The following is an 18,126-nucleotide window of genomic DNA, read 5'->3' as shown; positions in this document are numbered from 1 at the left end:
ATAGGCCTTTATTTCTTGTATTACTGTATTCAGTAGATAACGCACCTGAACACTGAATATAGCTTATATGTTGATACAATATTATATTATCATGTCTCTGCAGGGTGCGTTTGTGGCGATACTTTTTAGTTTACTGCTTTCGAAACAGTGAAGTACAAACCGAGGTGAAAGCATTTGGAGAAAGAAAACCATAAAGTTTCCTGTACCTGCTTTTTAAACTTCCTCGTAAACTCAAAGGCCTATTACCAGGATGTTTTCATCACCCACAAGCAACAGTCCACTTCGTACTTCTCTTAGGGAAAAATCGCCGAAGTCAGACCATTGTCAAAACCTGGCTGAAAGTTTTACCAAGCAGTCCAATATTGGAAGGAAAGGATGGAATCTAAATAGCAGCATTTTGATAAAAACGCTTGTGTAATAAAGGTCCTGGTCCTGATATATCTGATGTTGATAAAGTTTCAGAAAAAGAGATCGGGTTAGCTGCTGGTGTTAGGTGTCTTGAAAACAATTGTTTGAACTGCTATAACAAAATCATAAGTTTTAAAAGTATGCTGCATGCTGGACGTAATTTTTATATTTTATGCTTACATTGTTTTATGCTGAAGATGTTAAGCGTGGACGTGGTGAAAGTGTTTTGTTTGTTTTAATAAAGGTAAATGTTGTTTAAGATGTTATTTTTCTTAACGTAGTTCTTTTATAATTGTTGGCTAAGTGTATGTTGTCTATGCGTATGCAAATGAAAATAATTAAACGATTAATTGTAAAACAAATTATAGAAACAGTAGCACGTTAAGACTTATTTAACATTGTCCTTTCTAGTCAGTTTCCACACTATACCATCGCACAATTACTTGTACATTAACCCAGTATAGTTGCTTACTGGTTAACTTTTTGAACGTGTGAACGTGAACTCTTATAGACAAGAGAAAATATTTAGAGTGTTTGCAACAGTTCTAAAAGTTTTAATTTGCGACAGTCATAGATTTATAGTCTAGCCGCTCTAACGCATGGTTTTATCGGTTTCCTACATTGAGATAGCTTACTTTGCTTTATTTTTTCACATTATTTGGTTTATGACATTTCTTTGAGTTACTGCTGGAAACTATAGTCTACCAAAGGGCGGGTATCACATTTTGATATCTCCGGCACAAACAATGAGTCTGTGTAATGGTAAAGGGTATAAGCAATCTTCAATTAATCTCTTTTGTTGAGAGTTTTAGTGCAAAAATAGCGAATGTATGTAAACTAGGTTAGCAAAACAGCTCATTTTACTTTTATTTAAATTTTTAAATTTATTTTATTTAAATTGAATGATTTTGTGCCGGAGATATGAAAATGTAGTATCCGCCCTTTCGTGGTCTACAGTATATTGTATAAATTGTTCACGTAATGTTGAGTTAATTTTACTGCGTGTTTGTCTGTTACACAAACTGATGATGTCTTTTAAGGTGAAATAGTACATTTCTAAAAAACACAACGATCTGATTGATTCGAGAGTTTTTCTAAATTCACTTTGCTATATTTGTTCGAATAGAAGTCACGCCTATACTATATTCTACTTTTAAAACTTTCTATAATTAAGGACGGCTACAACGTTTCTGCCCTTACTAAATCTATTTGCCCAGTATCGAATGTATAGCCTATTATACAGTTAATGTGCTATTAATCCTGTTAATCAGCGGGTGTTTAGGCTAAACCAACCTCACTTTGTCGAGTATTTGTTGTTTTTAAGACAACGTTTTTACACTTCCAAGTTTTACTTTGCGGCTACACTGGTGTTTAAGATGTAGACAAGATCACTAACCTGAACCTGATGAAATTCCGTAACATTAATCAGTTTTATTTGCGTTTTATAATTTTATTCTCCTTTGTTCACACCTTATACTGTTGAACCGGGCCCCTCGAGGTTTGGGAGGCCCCACTTGATTATATTTAACGGAGTAAAATCATTAATGTAACTATTTATTAATGAATGAATAAAGGATGCTCTAGGTTAACGAAAACAAAAAATAAATGATACCAAACACCGCTACATGTTGATGTGATAAATTTCTACTTTGATAAGTTATGCAAAGTTCATGGCTATACTTTTCAAAACAACTCAAGTGGAATGACGAAATAAGGCGGTTTTATTACAGAAAAGGAGCGAGCGAGCGCACTGCGCCATTGCACGATCTTATTTGAACGAAACAGTGTTGCCACTTAAGACAATACAACATTTATCATGATTGGATGCAATTTTCACGAGAATAAATATGCATAAACATTGAAATGATATAAGGCTTATCTTATCTTAACATGATGTTTTACATTAACGGGCGTATATACGAAGTACCGCAATACGCAGCGCTATTGATAGAACGCAAAAGTGCATGCATCTACAGAAATAAGTGCACGAAAATTATCACTAGACACGACTATTTACAAGCAAATAAAAACAATCGTAAAATTTAATGCGTTTACGATAAATGCAAAATGACCAAAACAAACCAAATCGTAAAACGAACTTAAATAACCCGGAGCGTGATCAGTCAAAGCCAGCGACAGTTTTTACTGATCGAGTCGACAATATGCACAATGAACAGACAAAAGTAAACAACCTTAAGTTTGTTTAACAGTTCATTTTGTGACGGTGATCTGTCCCTTTTGACTACGGTTAGAGAAATTATTGTTACGTGAGCACATGTAGTGATAAACGCCCTCCTTCAACTTAAACACAATGCCTCCGTATGAGGCGTGGGCATTGTCCAGTAAATTATTCAGTGCTCTTTTGCTTTCTATGGAGTCGGGCCCGCAGTCCGATTGACTCAAGCATCTGTACGAGAAATATTTAGTTAGTCTGACCGCACACATAAAATGGTTCCATCGCCACTAGGAGGCACTAAATGCTTGCGTTCATAAACGTTGTGTTCCTCGCATTACTTACCAGTCAGCACGCGTTGGTTGTTGTAACAAAACAGGTAACCAATGAGCTACAGAAAGCTTAACATCAGAGAGACTTTACAGCACTTTATTTCATGACTTACTGAAAATATCCAACTGAAGCCATCTGTATGGCAATATTTTTCTGTTTGTCTTCGTCTGTGGTCCCATGAGTGTCCAAGGAGTTCCAAACCACTTCCATGTCTAAAATTGATCAAAAATAGAAACAACTATAAAACGTATGAAAGGTGAGAAACACTAACAAGCCGAAAGACACATGTAAACTTTTTATGGAACACATATCAATGCGAAAGACGTTTAACCATGTGAATCATTTCATTCATAGTCAGCGATCGCTTCGAATGCAACTGTTTGGAGTCAAAGACTTACTTTTAAACATGTTGTTTCTTTCATAGGGCACGGGAATATTTTCGCCCGGCTCTAAAATTTCAACTACGTTGGTTCGATCAGATCCATCTTTTCCTTCTCCGGCGTCTCCTGTTTGACCGTCACCGCCCGGTGCCCCTACAATATGTGCATTTAGTTAAATTTGCAAGTTGATAAGTAGAAAACTTGGTTTACGAAATCGGCTTAAAAGTATACCGTAAATGTGTATTTTGTAAGAGCTTAGTGATACTAAGTTAACGTCTACGTAACAAGCAGTTAAAATACCGTTGTCATGTGTGTTGGATCCGGTCCACTGAATGTGGACAAGGTCACTTTCTTTAATGTTCATCCTGTTGGGTACGAAATCGTATTCTATTGCTGGATAAACTTGAACGATATTGCCACGCTTACCACGTACATTTAGGTTTTTCAGGCTGGATTCGTCAGGAATTTCTTCGCATAAAAAAACACATTTGAGCACTTTTAGGTTATAACCAAACCACAAACTACTTACAAAAATGTTCCATTTATTTGAGTGAATAGTTTAAATAACCCTTACTATCTTTTCTCGTCAGTAGTAAAAATACGTGGCTCCGATCCTGGAACACCCTTCCGGTCTGGTCAGTGTTAATGGCCAGTTGCAGAAGTTGACCGTTAGCCCCGATGTTGACCAGAGGATTTTGTTCAATCGGTGAACGTTGGACAACGACGTTGTTTTGCCTAAACATATGTATATTATATATATCGCGACAAATAACACGAAACAAAGTATGACTAATAAGTAATAATATACCACATATATTTCATAATTTGTTTCAACGTCATTGTAGCATGACGACTACAAGAAAATACGTGTTAATGGTATGACCCGTGCAATGGTGGATGAAATATGACATATTGCAACAAACAATGAAAATATTAACGTCATCACTGGTAGTCTAGTAAGCAATCAGATAAATAAGTTATATGACTAACAAGTTTGCCACGTACTTTTGTTCATTATGCTCCGATGTTGTATTGAAAGGATCGTAATCGTCGGTTGAAATGTTGTATCTAAAATAGTTTGGGAGTTTCGTGAGAACAAAAGCATAGATTATTTAATGCTTCCCTTACATCACTATCTCACATATTTGTTATACGAGAAGACGTTACGTGCATTCGAAGTTAATGAATTGGTCTTAAGTTAATTAGTTAAGTTAAGTAACTCAGTAAACTTGTTTTTACCTCATTCTAAATACACATCTCTTATCTTTGTGACCGGGAAAATACGGAAGAGTCCATTTGTAACTTAGAGGTTGTCCATCTCTCCCATTACCCAAATGATTAACTCTCGACCAGTCGGCAGGCTGAAACATATTTTCATTGTTTTCTAATATGCAAGGCAATTGAAACAAAATTGTTGTTCTACTACATCCAGTAACCGCAAGATACTGATCTTATGCTTGATCACGGACAGAAATAACCAGCTTTTTGAGCTAAACCTACCTGGCAATCCAAAGGTGGGGCAGCAACAAAGCAAGTGTCCACAATCTCCTCATGGTTTACGATTTTCTGTACGTCGTACGGTTTTCCCCATTTGTATACAGCCTTGCCAGCGTTGCCATTGTTTTGAGCTAAGCACTGCGAAGATGACGACAAAAATGCCTTTTTCAAATCTTCTAACTACGTTTTAATAAGATTTTGAAGTCGAGATATACGTTTTAACTTACATTTGCTTCACTGACAGCGAAATCGGGAGCCAGTTCGAGGTAGTTGTGATACTCTACCCACTGCCCTCCTTTGTCCGCGCACGCCTCAGGATTGTTGGCGGTTGACCAGTGCTTTCGTCTGCCATCGTTGAATTCTTCTACGCACTCACCATACGGCTTACTATTAAAGCTATTTTCGATGTAATAGCTATAAAAGAAGAACAGGATAAATTGGTTGAAAAGCTGCAAATGAAACAAATAAGGTGTCTCAAATTTGCTTCGATATTTCATTTGAATAATGAAATATGCGATAACATGCACACATTTAACATCCAACGTACGTACTCGCAGCTTGACGCATTGTGAGCAAGGACTGCGATGTCAACCCACGGAGTGGGATGAAAATAGGGATAATAGTCGCGCTCTTCCGGACATTCGTATCCCCTTCTGTTGTCGTTGGGATTTTGACGCGTGAAGATGGCCGAGGAGACTCCTTGGCTATTATCATTCAAATTTTGATCAGCGACAAATAACCCTGCGGAACAAAACTGGTTTATACGATGTTGCCTGATTACTTGGACGCAAATAACAACCCAATAAACAGGTACTGTTGGTAACTGTTCCGAAAAAGTTGAAAATACATGAGCTAGGCTTAAATATAATTATCTATATTAAAACTGCTAAAAATATAAATGATTTGGAAAAATGTGATGGTAGGAATCCATATAAAGTAGCATAACTTTATATGAATCACTATACAACGAAAGCAATTGGAGACTTTGGTATAGTTATAGTATATTGTATATCGATATTACAAAGTCTCACTCCGAAATTTTCTTTATAAAGTGTAGTTTGGTAAATAAAACATAAAACTTTGTAGACGTTCAGCTCTATAGCCTTTTGCGTTTATACCTTTGTTCCTTTCGCGTCTGTAGCAATAATCGTACCATTCCCATGATTCATGAAGACCCCTCCCTGCTTGCACATTCGCATTTCTGCGATTGCGCACTGTTCCTTCATTTTCGTCATCATTGTTTGGTTTGTTATAAGCTTGAGTTTGAGTATTTGCACCATTTCGTAAAGTGATGCTGTCATCAGCTATAAACAAGCACCCAATATGACACAGATTTGCGGCCGCCAAATCCAAAATCGGTGATAAACTAATGGAATTCAATATGCATTATGGCATGTTACTCACGAGCGGCAGTAGATTTATCATCCTGGCACATAAACTGCAGAACCATGTTGCAGTTGAGTTTGTGTGGAGATGTGTCTTCGTCTCCGCCACAGCCATGTTGATTGGTCCACTCCACCATTAGCTCAGAGTTTCCAACAAGTCCGCTTTGGAAATATTTCTAAATTTTTGGGTAAATAGGAAAACTTCGTTATGAATAAAATAGACAGTGCAATTCAAGCTTGATGAAGCCAAAACAGTTTGTAATACGTCAAATTACATAGATATAGGCTAGGCCTAACGTTACCACGTACCATGCGGTATTGCTGATCTTCATTTTGAGATGGATTAGCAGCAGAATCCCCATAATTATAGCCACCTCTAGCATTATTCTATAAAATAAGTTTCAAACTCAATCAGCACAAGCCTGCCGGAAATACATTTTACATTCGACGGACCTGAAACTAGCGAAGTACAGTAAAGCTAGCAAGCATAAGCCTTACATATATATACTTCAATAGAAAATGCATTCATATACTGAAAACTGTATTATGTTACTGTATCGCCATACCTGAGAATCGAAAAGTCGATTATTATTGGCTCTGGTAGCTGACTTTTCGTTCGCCCTGTTGTTTGATCCTCGCGGGTTGTGAACATACAAGTCAGCAGATACACAAACTAAAATGCCAAATGATATGGCACACCACGCAAACATTGCCATGCAGTGCTTTGCTTTTCACTTACTGCTCAAGAGAAATTCTAAGATACAATACCTATCGGACTGAAATCAGAAAAGTTAGACTAGCACAACATACGTCAGTTAAGTTCTGACTTCTCAGAAATTCTTCGACCTAAATTGCGCTTATGTCAACGCTATTGTTGGTCAACGTTATTATGCGTGTTGTTTAAACACTGTAGTACTGAAATGACGTACTACAAAATTGCCCTGCGTAAGTTTAGCTTAAGCCCCACGGTAACAATTCGAATTCATTGATATAAATAATTTAGCACTAGTAGTACAAAGCAGGTATATCACCCGTACATGTATTTAAACAAAAATAGCCTAAATCACAGCTATAACTGCAGTTACAGCATGAGGTTCTCACGGGAAGCAACTGACTATAGTATAAACATTAACACTCTTGCTTTGTTAGGTTCTAAAAGTTGAACTTAAACAGCATCTTTATTCTTGGCATTTGCTGTTATGTCAAAGAGACAATGAAGTAGCCTTTATAAGAACTGCAATTTCTTTGGGTAATGTAATTTTCAGAACTCATACTGGTTCGGTTCCACTTCAGTAGAAGTACAGTAACTGTAAATACAGGTTATCTGTCACGCGACTCGCGCTCTTACAAAATCGCTCAACTACCTTTTCCTACCTTGTTAGGTTTTAACTAGATTTAACAGCGAACTTATTCATGCAACAGCCGAATGAAACTTACGTATCCTCAGGCGGTGGTGTTTTTATTTGTGACGATTGCGCTTCACCATCCCGCCTTCGAACGATGGGCCAAATAACTGCTGTACGCAGCAGAGTGACCGATGCTTGACAGTCATATGATGGTGACGTCGGGGCTTATTTTAAAAGAATGCGTCACGTTTCCTTATCGAGTGTAATGGACATTTCATTGAGCGAGGCTTTATGTAGGAATCACATTTGAAATGGTATACGTAAAACCTAATTCGTCAGATTCGTGACAGTTTTGTAAACGCGTCTTGTGATACTATTCTTGTAATATAGTAACAGTTTCACCGGCTGTCAACCTAGCTCAGAAGGGCTGGTGTTAACTGTTAATACTAGCCTAGTTCAGTTTGCCAAGCCTCTGAGTCTTACCTATTACTGTACTAGACTAACTAGAGTATATTGTGGCGGAATATATATGGTATTATGGAATTAATGTACCCTACCTAATGTAATGTACCATGATTCCCTAGCCTTATTTGTTTAATAAGTGCTGTAGCACATACCAGTTTCTGCGTTAGAGAGATCACTCTAGACTACTTATCCATTCGCAATATGCATATCAGTTTGCAGTTCTCACCCTTCCCCAGTTTCTCTAAGTAAATTTTGTCCATGGTTATCTAGAAACCAATTTAAGTTCCTCTGCAATTAGATATTGTAACTAATATTTCAAAGTATTTGGTTGGATTCAACTCAAAAAGATGGCCGCTTTACGGCATGCATTTCTGACTTGCCTCATTTTAAAAGCAGTATATGCAGATATCTACATGCATAACCCCAGGTAAGCCTGCAGGACTTACTAGTACAGGAAACAATCTGAACGCAGTAGCTCTACATAACTTAAAACGGTTGGGCATGTTTTATACTATCTCTGATTAACGAGATATATAATTTATTGTTTTACACTATACTTTTGTACGTCAGAGGAAGTAATAACAGATGGAACGAAAACGGACGCAACAGAAACAATGCGAACAGAATGTTCGATTCACAAAATAACAACCGTGGTGGTTACAACGTTGGTAGCGTCTACTTCCACGTTGGATCCAATGTACAGATTGAATGGTAAGTTTCAGTGATTTTTAATTTAATCGCTTTTAGAGTTACTTGTTAGGAATAGTCGACGCTGTTTACAGCGTGCAAAAGGTTTTTCAGTCAGTAAAAGAAGAAAACATGTGACAAATTGAAAAATTCTAAAGTGACGTTTGAGACAACTGATCAATCCACATGAGTTGTCCAACTTGTTATTTGGCTCGTCGTCACATCAGTACACCCGAACTCCAGAACATATCGTTGCAATAACTGTTATTCACTGCTGTAAAATCAATTTTCGAAAAGTAGGATGACAAACCGTATGTCACATACAGTATTCTAATCTAAGACACTTAAAGAGATCTAGTCAATTTGTGCAAAAAGGTAGCAAATTTTAGCAGATTATTTCTCAGATGGTCCGCTTCTTTGAGAAAAGCAAAAAGTTTTGCATTCTACTCCTTGTAAATCGGAAAATATCCGCGAAGCATGTCTCCTGACCACCTTAGGATAGATACGTTTACTGCACATGCAATATACTACAACTACAGTATAATAAACTTCACCTAGCAGTCATTAACGGCGACACCCTCCTTTTGTTAATGTGAGTTGTTTTATGTTGTGAAGTGAAGTGACACTTATAAAAATTAATTATCAACGTGATTTTGAGGAAAACTGTCATTTTCGTTGTAAGGTGAGCAGTCATCAACAGGCGATTTCATAATGATTGTTCTTATGGAATATTGACCATCAAGAAAATTAATTTTTGAGCGAACATATTGCTTCAGTTTCCTCTGTTTTGCCCACGGCGGTATAAGAATTACTTCCAATTCCATCATGAAATATTTGTTTAAAATACTGTCTGAACAAAACGTTTTGCGTTCAATGACAGAAAGTTTTACGAGTTACGAGTTACGAGTTACGACTTACATGGATAGGCTTTTTTATGCAAAATAAATATTTCGATATTCTTCGCCAGTTCGCCCATTACATTCTTAGCATATATGAAAAGTTATTTTCTCGGTCAAATTCGACTTCTTTGGAACTTTTGCTTATGTTGCAAACAGGACAAATCAACACTCATGCGGCGACCAAAACAATCACTGTGACACCATTCTGCAATACACGTGTGGCAACCTTGTACGAGATGGAACGACGACTTCAACAATTCCCGATAATCCGGCCCAATGCGAAAACTTAGATTGCAACGAGGATCGAAGATACGGAATGCATGAAGACTATTTCTACTATGCCGACTGCAAATTGCGCAGTCGCAACAAAGGCCTGTACACGGCAGACAGGGTAATATGTCGTATTGTAGTGTATAACACGTTAATATGATGTATACTGTGTGAGTATACATTGCATTGTTATGTTACCGTGCTACTTAAACTATCCGAGGAATATTCAGAAATTTCACGTTTGTGCAGAACGTTGGCAGTTCCGCTACCAAAACGAGACAAAATCAAAACGGAAACAGGTTCGGTTATGAATGTCCGGAAGAAAGAGATTATTATCCTTACTGGGGACCTACTCCATGGAGGGTATGATTAATACCAGCTATTATGCCTATAACAAAAAGTTCTGTGTACTAAGCAATTTTTTTAATCAAGTCACGACTTGCTGTTGTGACACTCCGGTCAGAAACTATTCATAAATTAAAATTGTTGGTCATAATTACCTAATTCTAAGTTTGCTTTGACAGATTATTTCATTATTATGACGTTACCAATATTGTTATCCTAAGTTTCAAGTCACAAGTATATGCACGTTATGCTCTTGTGATTCGTTTTTGACGTAATTGTTACTATAAAGCTAGATGTTATATGGTTTGTTTGGCATTTTAGAACGTCCGTATTTGGTTAAAAACACAGCGGACAGGACGTTGCTCAACAGGTGAAACGTTGTAGCAAGAAATTGGCATGACGTTCTATTGCGTTGCAAAGTTTACTATTATCATTCATACTATTTAATTTTAATGTGATACGTATACGGTGTTCGTCACAGTTTCCCGACAGAATATCTTACATAGCGTACTTTACATTATTGGCTGTGTTTTATCTTAATATTGATAGCAGATGTAGGCGAATCTGTATAGTCAGCTTGTTTTACTTGGCCATATAAAAAGTAGAAATATGCCAAGGCAGCCAAGCTGTCAAGCGTGTTATTGGTGCAATATCACTTTCACTAAACTAGGACTAGGTTAACATTGCGTACCTTTACTATACGAGGATAGGCCAATAGCGAGATGATTTTGTGTAGTGTACCAATAGAGTTATTCTTTAGATATCCAAGCTTACGCAAAAATGAGGAAAATTGCTGCTGTTGCTTGCTCTTTAGCGCCATTAAGTTCGCCAAAATTCACTAAAGCATTCACTTATGGCCATCGATATAATTAATGTAAACTATTGTTAACATTTCGTCTCAAAGAGTAAACACAATACCAAGTCAAGCCATGACGTTTAAATCTTCTCATGTAAACCTTAGGTCTCTTGCATGCCATTATGTTAGCATGTTAAAATACTACGAAGTTTTATGATCAACTTTGAGAAAAAAATTATTGCTATTCTTGCTTTAGGCCTACTCCATGGTTTGCACCACTAAAATAATTTCGTGGGTTAACTAAGGATACCGAGCCTTTAAGTTTTGAACAGTTTTATTTCGAATTGACGTTTGCGTTCACGATTATTATGACATCATCCAATGTCGCTGCGTAAAACGTCACATATGTGTTTTCGTTATTGTTTGTGACCCGTCCTTCCGGTTATTAAAAATCACAATAGAGTAAGGAGAAAGTGTGATTCATATTGTTCACGTAATGTTGCAATTCAGTGACGATCATTGTGGCTAAAAGTTGCACCAAATACGTCATGGTGACTAATTAATAACAACAGAATGTGACCTGCCGTTAACATAACCTTACAGGTTAATGTCGTGTGATAGCATGACAACTAAATGACTGTAACTTGGCTCTTTATTGTCTGGGATTTCTCTATTAAGGAATTATCTTCCTGAAGTAAATAAATGCATTCGACTATATAATCGAGTGGAATACAGCCACTGCACAAAGTACTGATTTGAGGCGGCTGCAAATCTGTTTGCATCTTGCCTGTAACCTACGCTTTCAGAAAAGACAAGTAGGATATGGCGTGGCTTGACTGGTCATGCCCCAACAAAATCTCTAGTAAGTGTGGGCAAGTTCCGGATTATACCTACGGTATCTGCTGCGTTCGTGCAATGTGATTTACTCTGACTCGTGTTTCCGCCGTCTGGGATTTCTACAGAGCGTAGACTGTATGGCCACTGATATACAAGTACTATTTATTAATCAAAAGTCACACTCTTGCCAGCATGCAAACCATTTTTACAACTCCCATATATTACCGTACATTCGAGCAAACCCAAAAATGTGCGAAAATATGAATTTTTTTCGAATTTATGAAGTTACGAAATTTTTTTGGCCTTAAAGTTGTCGAGACGTACTGAAGCACTCACTGCAGTGGCCATTTAGCAAAAAGAATTTTGCAACTCACGATCACATTGCGCCGTTAGACGTTTAGGTGATATTGACAAGTAGCATGTTAATTATTATTTGCCGCTATTGCTGGCACTGTGTTAAAATGTGATCAACTTTACAGAAAATATTTTTCGGCGAGGGCTTTGAAGGTAATAGCAAGTTTATGAAACAAATGTTGAAATCATTCGTATTTGGTGATGTCAATGTTTCCTCTTTAGTTTCAACGTTTCGCAGACGTTGTGCCAATCGGTTTGCTTTTAGCTCTACCTATAGAGTATGGACTAAACTAAAGAGACCACTGTATCGTTTTTCGTAGTTTCCATCAAAGCAAATATTGGTTTACTTTCGGTACCATGCCCAGCTGCCTTATTTATTGACGTGCCTTCATTTGGATAGTCATATGAAATCGAGCACAATCGTATACCGACTTAAAATACGTTTGCTGTACATAACATAGTCATGTTTGCCTTAGTTCAACATTTGCAATTGTGTCACAGGACATCGCGGTTTTAACGAATGACGTAACCAGATGCGCGATGTATCAAGAAGAGAGTCAAAACGTGAAAGGAAGGTATGCTTGCAAAGTGGGGATGACGTATCTCTATCAGGTAATGCGACACCGGTATATGTTTATATCAGGAACTTGTGGGTTTGTGGTGCAGTTGCCGATAATTACGTTTTTTCAGAACTCAAACAAGAATCCATCCGACTACATTCCTATTACCCAGCGCGAATGTGAAGCTTTTAAATATACTGAGAACAATGAAGAGGTGAAAAAAAATACATTTTATGTTTCATCAACCGTCTGTGATGGTCATATAGCGCAACACTGTCACAAATTGGGAAATAAATTGTAACCGACTAATTATTTCTCTTTGAAAAATAGCTAAGTTAAGACATTTACTTTATAAGATCTTTAATTCACGGAAACAAATACGCAAGCTTGGTTACTTGCACGTTTGATATGACCAAAAGTAGGCTACTACTTAAAGTGCTGTCTTGGCAGAATTTCTCTCACAGCGGAAGTAGATTGTTCCTTCAAAACGATGATGTGACGTTTTACATGACATTTACCAACCACGAGCCAGCTTTTAACATATAGTTGCCTGTATAATTTACAGCTAATTTTGTAGAAATATGGGGTTTGGACCCTTTACGATCCCCACGGTATTCCGGCGCCAGACTGTGTTGTATCCCAGTGGTCACGTGATAACCACCTCGGAAACGGTATTGGTGGAGAGACACTCAACTACAATTGGACAGTTCCTGATTTTCCAAATGATCATTGCACATTGAGAATTAGGTATGTTCTAAACCTACGCGAAGAAAATTCCCTGATGTAATTTTTACTAACTTCATGTAGCAATGATGAAACTGCAGCGTCAAGTAATTGGTAGAAATTGTTTAACCAGTGACCCTGCTCACACTTAGATACAACATCACCACTTTCGAATTTGACCGAGACAACACAACGTCCCTGCAAAACAATAGAGTGCGCAATGATGGTCCAGGACCGGACGTATGGAGCAGACATGGTAAGAGCGGGAATAACTAAAAGCATCGGAAAGACCGCGAACGCTGGATGCTTAGTATTCAGTGTACTTTCAGTAGCGTGTAATGCTTCATTAGAGAATATAGTACATTCCTATTATGTAATGGTACATCCTTGTAGGTCTATCTGAGTCTGATGGAAAAAATCGCGGCTACGAACTGGAAGGAAATCCAGAGATAAACATATTTGGCTTGGAAAATGACAAGCTAAATCTTCGTCTTGCTATTAATACCGCACAATACGGAAGGACCTTCCAAGACAGGTTTGAATATGCCGGTTTATCATGTGCTTATGCAATGTTGGGTTCCAATTAAGGCGAGCGGCTCTCTTATAAGTTTATACCTAAATTGGTTTTAATTTTTACTCAGATCACACACTTTTGCCATCGTCCCGAGACCAGAGGATATTCCTGAGAACGCGGTCATCCAAAACATTCAGGTCCGAGGCAAACGGGGAAATATCGTGCAGGTACGATATGAGTCACTGCCACTGCTCGTCGACTCAATTTAAATTTCCTTCAGCTTAAAGTAGGTCATCGCTTAATGCTTTGACCCCCTTAAAAGGTATATCCCGCCGTTGAGTATGACTTCGTGCCCAATGGGTTGGTGATGACGGTTGGCTCATACGCCCACTTCCAGTGGACCGGTTCAGACAATAACCCGGCCAACAACGACGGGCAGGGACGTGCCAGCACGGACAGAAGCAATGTAGTCATGCTTGGGGCCCCGGTACGTACCAATAACTATACGTCATCATAACCAGTTACGCAGAAAATAAATTAGTCACAATTTTAAAAAGTTGCATCCAGTTTGTTGTCGTTGTTCACCACCTCTACTTTCTCGTCTTATCAGTTTCAATGATTTCCAATTACAATCGTTTAGCCCCATATGTACAAGTATTGCCGCTATATATTGAAGCTTTATGAGGGTAATTTTAAGCGGAAACTGAATTTCCCAAAGCTCTTAATTGCTTGTTTAATGATGACGAAAGAGTATGCAAATGTATTGCTCGTGTTGGCGTTAGCTCGCGAAATCTTTTCCCTTTTTGTTTGTGTTATTCGAAGTATCAGCTTTTGTCAAAATTCTCTTTTGGAGATTTCAATTAATTTGATTTTCAATTTCCGGGTGTCCATTGTTCCAGCTGCATCATTACGCCATTTATCGTGACTGTGCTTAGATGAGCTTGTTGTTTGCAAAATTTGGATTCAAATTTGTAACATGATGATAACGCTCATCTGCTGTTTATTTGCAGGTCTACGTTGAAGGCAATCCGGAATTGTACAAAACGTCAACGTTCGGACAGCTGGGAAGGAGTTATCCATCTCATTTGTCAGATGCCACTCTGGCAGGTTTATCTGATGATGACAAGACAAGGCTGGCCATACTATATCGTAATCGCATTATTTTCAACTTTTTTTAATGCCTACTTATTACATCACAAGCATTTTGTTGCGATGACCAATTAGTGACCACCAGACTCATCGCTTGTAACCAACTGACCTTTTCTGTTTGATAAACAGCGCATCGGGGCGGCGACATGGTCGAGCTCGACGACGCCGGAACTTACTTTGATTTGGGACCCAGGAAAGTGACCATGACCGGCACCTTCAACTACATGTGTACGAGGAATAACAACTTCTCAAACAGAAGCCAGAAAGGGAGAATCATCGGCACAACTTCTATCTACAGCCAAGCCAGAATCGATTCAAACGGAGGAAAAGTTACTGTTCAAGACTCTTCGTAGGAATTTTTTTCATATAACTTAAATCCTTTGAATGCATTCACAATTAATTAAATTAATGTTATTTATAGCGAGTAGATGTATGGTTCCAGTGATTTTGTCTTTATCAAACAGATATTTAGATACTGGTTAATTACCTGTTACCTTGTTTGCCAGTGCAAATTGAAATTTCTTAGTATTTTTCACTTTCAGCAAATGAATGCACTTAACACTTCTATGCGAATAATTCTGTTGAACTAATTGCTCGTTTTAATATGCTTCGCTAATGCTTAGAAGTAAAACGCTAAATAGCGCAGAGTTGTTTTTATATGCTGCTCTTTTCGATATTCTCGCTAGAGTGTATAGCAAAGGAGGGCAAACTGCGGCTTTCCGACACGTTTTTTGTGGCTCTTCTAGATGAATAGTAATATCCCAAATTGACTTCTAATTATTATATAATGTTATATTATAATAAACAAATTGACAAACACTACTGATTTTGCGACTCGCTGGTGTTTGTAGTTGTCTGCAAGTGACTCTTTCATCGAACAACTTTGCCCACCCGTGGTCTATAGGCCGGAGCAAAGCTCGTAGAAACGTTAGAGCCCTAGGAACAAAATACTGACAATATAAGTGCAGCACGTTAACTTCAGTTAGTTAGAACAAACTGAAAACGTTATCACGAAAGCTTTGTTAAAAGCAACTCTTATAACATTAACTTCTATTTTTTATACTTTTCGTTATCAGTGAAGTCAAAATTCACTTTTTTCCAGGGACAACGTAGTGACTTCGGTTGAGGTCCCTTCGGGTTCGTTGACTGAAGGTAAATCAATTCAGTTGGTCGGGGTTTCAGCCGAAGAAGTTTCTCTCGACAGCTTGCCACCCAACACCGACTTTATCAGTGAATTTGTTCGTCTAGAACCAGAAGTGAGTATGGCTTTCGACAAGAAGTTTATTTTTGCGTACTCGATACTTCTATCGTTTTATATTTCGACCATACAGCGACAACTTGTGGATCGGTTTTATCTATACCGTTGTAGCGAATGAATTGTGTTCGTGCTGTAGCCTACTGCTCTTTGCATTTAAACGAATTTATTCAACAAAAGGAAATTACAACAATCGTAAATAAAATAAAGAAACAAATAAAAACTAAACCCCAATGAAAGCTTTTTTCTATTTAGAACGAGATTACAAACCATCCCACAGAGCTGCTGAAAATGGAAATCAAGCTAAATGATGACGTAACTAGTTTGTACGAGCCCAACTTGTACAGGTCGAATGCTGACACGACGTCTTGGGAAAAACTTGAAATTGATTCTCATGAGAACGGGAGAGTGGTTTTTAGCACAAGATCGGGTGGACATTATGTAGTTGCGAAAACGGTTGCAGCTGGTCCTATGGCTGGTAAGTTGTTTCAAGTCTGATGGAAAATATTTTGGGAATCAATAAAAACATTATAGAATTTGTTTATATAATTTGTGTGTTTGAACAGGTTTGGTTATCGGGTTGATCGTTGGAGTTGTATTAATTGTTGGAATTATTGTCCTTGTTCGAAAAAATGGCGGTTTACTTCAAAGCTACAAGAGCAAGGTTTAAAAACTTTTTCGACGTCTTTGTATACTTTTCTATGTAAATGGTTCCTCATTTTTCATTTCGACTGTAATTCAACTTTACACGGTGTGCACTTGCTTACATAGGCTATTATACGTATTGAGTTGTATTTGCTACATGCAATGTTTATGCTCGTTTTCACAAGTTCGTTGTAATAACGTTTGCCCGCTGCCGGGGAAATAATTTACACGATCAATCGCGTTGAATTAAAAATTTTGAAATCTTTCGTCCATGTAATTATCATACAATTATTTTCCATGTTCATATGTCGCTGGCGATACTTTACACCTTGTTTGCGAAGTCGTTACGAGTTAGTTAACAATCTGTTTGCTTATTCACTATATTGCTGTTTGTTCCCTTTTTACATACTACCATAAAGGTATTTTTTATTGTGTAGTATGCCCCACAACTTTAATTTTGTTGCAGCGATCTGCGGAGTTTGTGCTACTGTATAGAGTTCGTTGTCATTCCGTTTTTATCCATTCTGTAATAAGAAACTGTTACTTTATATGGGTCCGCATTTAAAATTAGACCTGCTAATAACGCAACAATCGTTCCCGTTGTTGGTCTCATAGTTTTCTAAGATGATTCATTTTGACCGGATGCGATTTGTTTGCAAAAGCTTGTTGTTGTAAGTCTTAATTAGACTGCATATAAACTGCTCAACTATAGCCTAATGGTATATGCAATAAGTTATGCCTGTGTCTGTTCTGTACTAAAAAAATTTCTTTGTAACATATTGCTAGGTATAGCAAGTGTTATGTGTATTTTATGCATTCTTAAGATTGCACTTATGACGAGTAACATCGATCATTGTAAAATAAAACATTTGCATTGTACTTCAGTAAGCTGAAACCATGTACGAAATGTAAGTACACATTGGCTGAGTCCGCTTTCCTGCGTTGTTTATATTCCTTTCAAAGCAAACCTTTCATTTCATTCCTCTGTTTGAATAGCGCCTTCTTTCTCCTGTCGTACTGGCGATGCTCTGTTTGAATTTGGGTACCGGTAAGCAGGGATAAAAGCATACCTGACGCTAGCGCCATTTTAAACTGGGCTGGATTT

General features: G+C 37.7%; 3 protein-coding genes across 3 annotated transcripts in view; 2 read left to right on the top strand and 1 right to left on the bottom strand.

Moving 5' to 3' along the window:
- LOC143449235 (uncharacterized) overlaps positions 1-1,477 on the top strand; it is a 29,754-nt gene extending 28,277 nt beyond the window's left edge. Inside the window, exon 16 of the mRNA XM_076949351.1 lies at positions 104-1,477. Within this exon, the coding sequence (XP_076805466.1) occupies positions 104-151 (48 nt within the window). The 3' untranslated portion in view covers positions 152-1,477. The remainder of the gene's footprint in view (positions 1-103) is intronic.
- A 464-nt stretch (positions 1,478-1,941) lies between these two features.
- Positions 1,942-6,966, bottom strand: LOC143454462 (protein DD3-3-like). Its single transcript, XM_076955014.1, has 14 exons — positions 6,743-6,966; positions 6,486-6,563; positions 6,196-6,352; positions 5,910-6,095; positions 5,343-5,532; positions 5,019-5,205; positions 4,795-4,929; positions 4,534-4,655; positions 4,300-4,362; positions 3,869-4,029; positions 3,595-3,762; positions 3,313-3,447; positions 3,027-3,126; positions 1,942-2,815 (listed from the first exon to the last, which is right to left on the bottom strand). Exons 1-14 carry the CDS (start codon positions 6,890-6,892, stop codon positions 2,620-2,622), a joined length of 2,028 nt encoding a protein of 675 aa, XP_076811129.1. The 5' UTR covers positions 6,893-6,966; the 3' UTR covers positions 1,942-2,619.
- Positions 6,967-8,328: 1,362 nt separating this feature from the next.
- On the top strand, positions 8,329-17,900 carry LOC143454303 (protein DD3-3-like). Its single transcript, XM_076955002.1, has 16 exons — positions 8,329-8,414; positions 8,558-8,698; positions 9,730-9,964; positions 10,093-10,206; positions 12,677-12,787; positions 12,866-12,949; positions 13,313-13,482; positions 13,611-13,714; positions 13,852-13,993; positions 14,100-14,199; positions 14,295-14,459; positions 14,983-15,121; positions 15,251-15,470; positions 16,224-16,377; positions 16,632-16,854; positions 16,943-17,900. The coding sequence occupies exons 1-16, from the start codon at positions 8,335-8,337 to the stop codon at positions 17,044-17,046; spliced, it is 2,286 nt and encodes a 761-aa protein (XP_076811117.1). The 5' UTR covers positions 8,329-8,334; the 3' UTR covers positions 17,047-17,900.
- The last annotated feature ends 226 nt before the right edge of the window (positions 17,901-18,126 follow it).

Source organism: Clavelina lepadiformis, chromosome 1, assembly GCF_947623445.1.
Source record: "Clavelina lepadiformis chromosome 1, kaClaLepa1.1, whole genome shotgun sequence".
In the NCBI taxonomy this organism is placed as follows: domain Eukaryota; kingdom Metazoa; phylum Chordata; class Ascidiacea; order Aplousobranchia; family Clavelinidae; genus Clavelina; species Clavelina lepadiformis.
Note: the sequence above shows the minus strand (reverse complement) of the source record. Positions and strands in the feature narration are given on the sequence as shown.

Excerpts from the sequence above, each read along its gene's own strand:
- LOC143454303 (XM_076955002.1), top strand. The coding sequence starts at position 8,335 with ATGGCCGCTTTACGGCATGCATTTCTGACTTGCCTCATTTTAAAAGCA. Across the intron at positions 9,965-10,092 it reads GCCTGTACACGGCAGACAGG|AACGTTGGCAGTTCCGCTAC; the intron begins GTAATATGTCGT and ends ACGTTTGTGCAG. Across the intron at positions 13,483-13,610 it reads CATTGCACATTGAGAATTAG|ATACAACATCACCACTTTCG; the intron begins GTATGTTCTAAA and ends GCTCACACTTAG.
- LOC143454462 (XM_076955014.1), bottom strand. The coding sequence starts at position 6,892 with ATGGCAATGTTTGCGTGGTGTGCCATATCATTTGGCATTTTAGTTTGT. Across the intron at positions 4,930-5,018 it reads TCGCTGTCAGTGAAGCAAAT|TGCTTAGCTCAAAACAATGG; the intron begins GTAAGTTAAAAC and ends TCATCTTCGCAG. Across the intron at positions 3,448-3,594 it reads ATCCAACACACATGACAACG|GGGCACCGGGCGGTGACGGT; the intron begins GTATTTTAACTG and ends CACATATTGTAG.